Source organism: Botryllus schlosseri, chromosome 12, assembly GCF_051294905.1.
Source record: "Botryllus schlosseri isolate E-star chromosome 12, Bs_hap1, whole genome shotgun sequence".
Lineage (NCBI taxonomy): Eukaryota > Metazoa > Chordata > Ascidiacea > Stolidobranchia > Styelidae > Botryllus > Botryllus schlosseri.
This window is the reverse complement of record NC_137247.1, coordinates 13,578,907-13,584,906: the sequence shown is the minus strand read 5'-3', so window position 1 is coordinate 13,584,906 and position 6,000 is coordinate 13,578,907. Positions and strand designations below refer to the sequence as shown.

Here is a 6,000-nt window from a genome sequence, read left to right as displayed (position 1 = left end):
TGTGTGCAAATTAGTAGTTAAACGAATGTTGGGATATCCGTTGCATAGGTGTTGTCTTCGCCATGGAATGGAATAACACTGTTGCCGAGTATAGATAAACTAGTAACCTTAATTCGTAGGTTCGTCATTCATAGGCCGAGAGATTTCGTTGTGGATGTTGCAACTCGATTGAATAACATTCAATAGACTTCAAATCGGTTTGGTCTAGCTCAGAGCCGGCCAACCCGTGGCCCGCGAGAAGGTTTTGAGTTGCCCGCGAGGTAATTTCCGAAATTAGTAATATTATCAGAAATGGATTGCACAGATTGTGAGCTTGCAAGGCCAACCAAAAAATTTATTAGTCTGGCCGCAACACTGGAGACGTGATGACTAAATATCAGTTCCGACGCATTGGCAGATCCATGAGCCAGTCACATTTTGGTTAGGCTTACCATATTTTGGAAATCTAAAATGAGGACACTTATTCAGAAATTTGAGACTTGCAAAACCGGAGAAGAATTCTCATTCATCGGTGATTTTTTCCCACTTTGTGATCCGTTGACTAAAAAAAAGGTCAACTTTCCGCTCAGAGCTCAAATCACCGTTTTTCACTCCGAAATACCCGCCGGAGCGTCACTTCTGTGCTAATTTACAGCTTATCACTCGCATTTTGCTCTAAATGTGACCTAAATTTTCAAAAAAGAGGACAAAATCTCAAAAAAGAGGACAAAAAGGCGTCCTCCGAGGACACTTTCAAAAAAGTCAAAAAAGAGGACAAATCCTCTTAAAAGAGGACGTATGGTAACCCTAATTTTGGTAGATCTGCGTACATTACAATAAAGCAGAATAATTTGCGATAGATTTATCAAAAGTAAATATTTTCTAAACGCTTCGCGCAACATGTTATCACTCGATTTCTTGCTTTTAATATTGGTACCCGTTTGAGAAAATGAAAGAACGCCTAATGTATCAGATTGAGTCTCGCAGAAAGACCGTCGACTATGAACCCTAGGCACAAAATTGTGGATGCATGTTGGTCGAAGCTTTCGATATCGATATGTCCAGGCGCCGAATAGTCCATTCCTTGCAAACTGAGCCCAGCGATATACAGCAGGCCCGCAATATAGTCAAGTGACAATATTATTGACCTATGAACTTCGAAAAGTTTTCGCGCTTGTCGCGGCTATTGGCCCGCGCAATAGTTCGTCAATAAAAATGTGGCCCTTTGGCTGGAAAGGTTGGCCGCCCCTGGTCTAGCTAGAACCATTTCAATAGACTTTTGAATCATATATTTTCCGTGGAACCTCAATGACGATGGGGCACAATCTGCCAAAAGCACATTTTTAGTCATAAATATATTTTGAATCCAGAAGTAGCATCGAACTTTGAAAAAACGACGGATGAACATAAAACACATATTTTCAAAGAGAATTGATTTGAAAATGCGAAGAAGTAACGAAAGCACAGCCACTTAAAAATGCCCCTTTTGTCCCATTCGCCCCATAGGCGGCATAGGCAATTGAAATCTGCCTCGGATATCAACGAATCCAATGTGCCCATGCGAAATTGTCCCAGTGTGCCGGACCCACTTCTTCAGGTCAAACCCCCCATTTTTAATTCGCAATCTTCCGCATGAAAATACAGGGCCACTAATATAGCAACTTTGAATAATTCGTAACAAATTCCAAGCACATGAAACGAGGTTTACCAAGAAATACGATCGAAATGTAGCGACGTAAATTTGCGTAGGTTAGCAAAATTAGGAACTCGTCATTCTCTCGCAAAGACAGCGACCAAGGCGAAATCAAACCGCGTCAGCATTACGGCTGATATGACAGTCTCCGAAGCGGTGTGCACTGTGCATTCTTGGGATCGACTCTTAAAAAGGCTGCCCACCATTGGACTAAATCAAAGCGCGGGTCTCAGGCCGACAAAGAAATAACTTTGGTCGAAGCGTGGTGGAGCGCGGAGGACTACCGCGTCTCCAAGTGCGAGTTTCGGTCAGGGATATCTTGAGTTCTAGATATCCCTGGTTTCGGTAAGAAAATTGCAACAAACAGTGTAGGTCAGCGGATCTGGAGGCGACCGCGCTTGCAGGCTCTTGGATGAAAGGCGGATACTGTCCGCCGGATAGGCAGTGTAGTCGTGTAGAAAACGTATTAGGCCTACCACAATCCGTCATCCAGCAATAATGAGAATGACAATAGACATCAAGGGTTCTGAAATTAATTTTGGCTGCGTATCCATTCAATTTACATGAAGGTATGGCGTACCCCGTAAAAAGTGCTGGAATCCGTAGTCAATGTACGATTGTCTGTAAAGTCTATTCTGAGGGTTAAAAGCCATAACTAGTTCTAATAAAACGATGATTCGTTTTACAAGCATTACTGTGCACTGTGCAGGCTTCACCTTCAGCGGCATTTAAGAAATCTGCATTCATAAAACAGCTGGGCCTTTGACACGATGTTTACACCCCACACAAGCAAACTGAAGTTGAATTTAGAAAAGGATATAATCAATTAAACATACATATATCCATGCTACAGGTTGACACCACTCCATGCAAAAACTGCTTATCCAACTATAATAATCCCTTCGAATGCTTCGCCCTCGCGGCAATTGATGTCGCTTGCGCGATCGATATCGAGTCCAGAACGTGGATTTCAGAATCTAGTCGAACAGGAATCCGGCAAGTTTTACTGAAACAGGACAGGATTAATTTTTTTGTCCGAGTGTTCAGATAGAATTCTCAATTTCGGATTCATGCAAGTGAAGTGTTTATTTGTTCAAACCGATGTGTTGAATGAAGTTGGACCAGGCGGGGTTCTGCATCCCACCACAACTGAGTGACATCCTTCAGTGTATAATTACAAATTTATCGATAAGAACCATACAATGCTCGATGTTCTGCCCAAAAATCACGACACGTACATCTCCACACCAAAATTGATACCTAGCCTCAACTGTGCTGCATATGCATAGCCTTTCACGCACGAGCCCAAGATACGACCCCAGATCTTTCCGTAAATAGTATATTAAACACCTGCATAACGATTGTCAATGAAAAAGCACGCCGGAGAGTACCCAGTCCCGCTTATCGAAACAAGACGTAGACACTCCAATCAGACACAAAACTAAAAAATCATTTCAAAGATATTAGATTCGACAGCTCCATTACTCCGCGAATAGAATAAAGAAGTAAGTCACCACAAAATATACAAATTTCAACCCATGTAAGTCACATTTTCATGCACGGCGGCAGTAAAAGATCACAGCGAGGGAGTAGCCAGATACAATCACGGCCGGGGGTTGTCGAAATTTCAGCGTCACCAATCACAATGTTGGAAAAGAGGAAGGGGCTTCAAAAATAACGTGTCGCTGCGATCATATTGTGGCATGTGACGTCACAATGTTCAATACAGGAAAATTGACGGTCGGAACAACAAGAGCTACGCCTCTTGAGATTTCAAGACAAGTATAAAGTACCAATGTGATTCTCGACAAAAAGTGATTACGATTTACGACTGTGCAATTAAACGTCTAATACGACGGTAGACCGGTGTAAAATGTACAGCAATACCGTTCAAGATCACACAGTCAGCTACGTTGATTCATAAAATATCGCGGGCTTCATTCGATCAAAAAACGAAAATGGGAATGGGCAAAAAACTAGACAGAAAAAGGCATAATCACCGTACGCGTACGTCCATACCATTATCACAAATCGCGATAAAATCTATTCGACTAACGCAGAAAAAGTAGGCGCGGAAAAAAGTGCAGCTGGGCTAAGAGACGGGTTTCGCTTCACAGGCAGAACGGTGACGTTTTACGGGCGGCCGCCGCGAAGCTGTTCGTTGTGACGACGCTTTTCTCTACTCGAGGCCACAGTTTGCTATGTACATTGCTGATAGAGATGCTCGGGCCGACGGCGCGAATTCTTTGAAAACTAAACGGAAAGGCAGATTTTACATTATTACTAGGGCGATTTTTTTGACATGTCAAGAAGAGTCAAAATTTTTTTGCCACCTGCATTTCGTTTGTATCGTAAATATTTGCATTGTCAGTGAACTAATCATTTGACGTTTTACAGCTTAAGCCCACTTTATAGGCCTACCGTTGTAGACGGCCCCTTATCTGCTCATTGTGAAGCATAAACGGTCAAATGAAACGAATAGGTTGACATGGTGTTATGCTCAACGTACCGCAATATCCTGACTGAAGCAAGACTGAGTAGGGAATTGGTTCTTATATCTATAAGCGCATGACAAAAATTGTGATGTAGGCAACATCGTCAGAATGAAGCAACACCAGTGTTGCCAGCCAACAACTGCTGCTGTTGAACGTTCTTTCTCCATTCTTGGGAAGCAACGTAGTAAGGACAGACACTTACTACCCGAGGATGTAGGAAAGTATCTTTCGTTGTACTACAACAAATTTCAATTATTTCTACCACAATGCGTGATGTAACTATTGGAATTCTTCATTGGTCGAGATTTCGTTGAATAAAGTTTTATCATGTTAAATTTGTTAGTTTTCAAGTCAAATAAGTTTTTTCAGGCCAAACCACTTCGTAAGGACAGACAGTTCCGACTAAAAATGAAGATAAGTAGTACAATTCCAACATTATGTGGGAAAACACCTAATTTACATACACGAGGTTAAAATTGGGTCAAAATCAAGTTTTTCAAAATCAGAAAATGTCAAAATATTGATTTGTTAGGTCAAAATCTTCCCTTTTTTGAATATTAAAAATCGCCCCAATCATCAGCAACCAGAGATTAGGTGATATCATATTTATCGAAATCCAAATCTGAATCCAGATCGGTGATTAATTTTGTATTGCGTTGTAAGTTTTCGAAAAAATTAATCTCTCATTACTCGACTCGAATCTTTAGAATAACACCCGATCGAGATTTAGTAGTCGAACCATTGTGCCCAGCCTTCACTTAAGGATCCCACACATCGAAAACACCGTAACTTAAACTCACCGGCCTTGCTTTTTAAGCCACGATGAGGGGTTCGTCGTCGGCGAACCCGGTAATGAGCGGCGTCTCCGCGTCTTGGTCGTCATCGAGCGCCAGCCCGGTGTCATCGTCGTCACCGTTGGACACGAAAATAGCCTCGCCCGACTGCGGATCGTAATGCGACGCCACAAAACCGCGGTACGCTTCCGCCAGCCTCCGTCTTCTCAATTGCTGAAACGTGATGTCGCGTTCAATATCCCGCCCGCACATTTTCCACCCAGGCATTATTGCGTCTGTGACGTCACATCCGTGTTGTAACCGAGTCACAAGGTTCCGAGTTTCACATCAGTCTTACTTTTATAGTTTTACTCGAGTCAAGTCGAGCCATAAGTCAAGTCAAGTCAAGTCGAGAGATGGACGCACTAACATATACGTGTCAATATCTTGCCAGCTATAAAGTGCAGAATGGTGCCTTTCGTTTTGTTAGAAAGCTGAGATAATTCCGGAAATGACGATACTTCAAGAACGTATTGATTAGCCTCTCAACCCAAGTCAATTTCCTGTTAGTTATATATATATATATATAAATACATGGCAACACATGATAACAAACTGCTGATACGATCTGCTCGGCGACAGGTAACCATTGAAACTGCCGACTTATTGATGCATGACGTATTCTAGCAATTACGTGGCTCTTCATACCCACAGTTTATATCCAGTGTCTGGGCGGTTGGTTGAGGTGTAGGTTCGGATGGCACGCAAAAAGGGTGCAGTTGACTACATTCACTCATTCGGACCTTGTGATAAGTTCGGAATTACGTCTTATCCGAACCCAAGGGTCACACATACAGCATTCCATACAATAATTTATGACAATGTAGTTGACTATGACACAGTCGACTACGCCGGTGATTATGGTCGTATTTGCTCCCTGGAATTGACCAGTCCTCACTGTCTGCATAAGAGTCGCATTAATCAAGTTGCAAGGATGCACAATCATCATTTTCAAACCAAAATTCCGATATTACTAGTTCAGGTATCGCTGAAAAAGTGA

General features: G+C 42.3%; 1 protein-coding gene across 1 annotated transcript in view; it reads right to left on the bottom strand.

Annotated features, from left to right (window-relative positions):
* Positions 1–2,997: 2,997 nt before the first annotated feature.
* The window catches only part of LOC145451834 (uncharacterized), a 53,281-nt gene continuing 50,278 nt past the window's right edge, over positions 2,998–6,000 (bottom strand). The window contains exons 45-46 of the mRNA XM_080330061.1: positions 4,968–5,174; positions 2,998–3,925 (exon numbers count right to left, since the gene is read on the bottom strand). Coding sequence (XP_080186187.1) covers positions 4,980–5,174 — 195 coding nt within the window. The 3' untranslated portion in view covers positions 2,998–3,925; positions 4,968–4,979. The remainder of the gene's footprint in view (positions 3,926–4,967; positions 5,175–6,000) is intronic.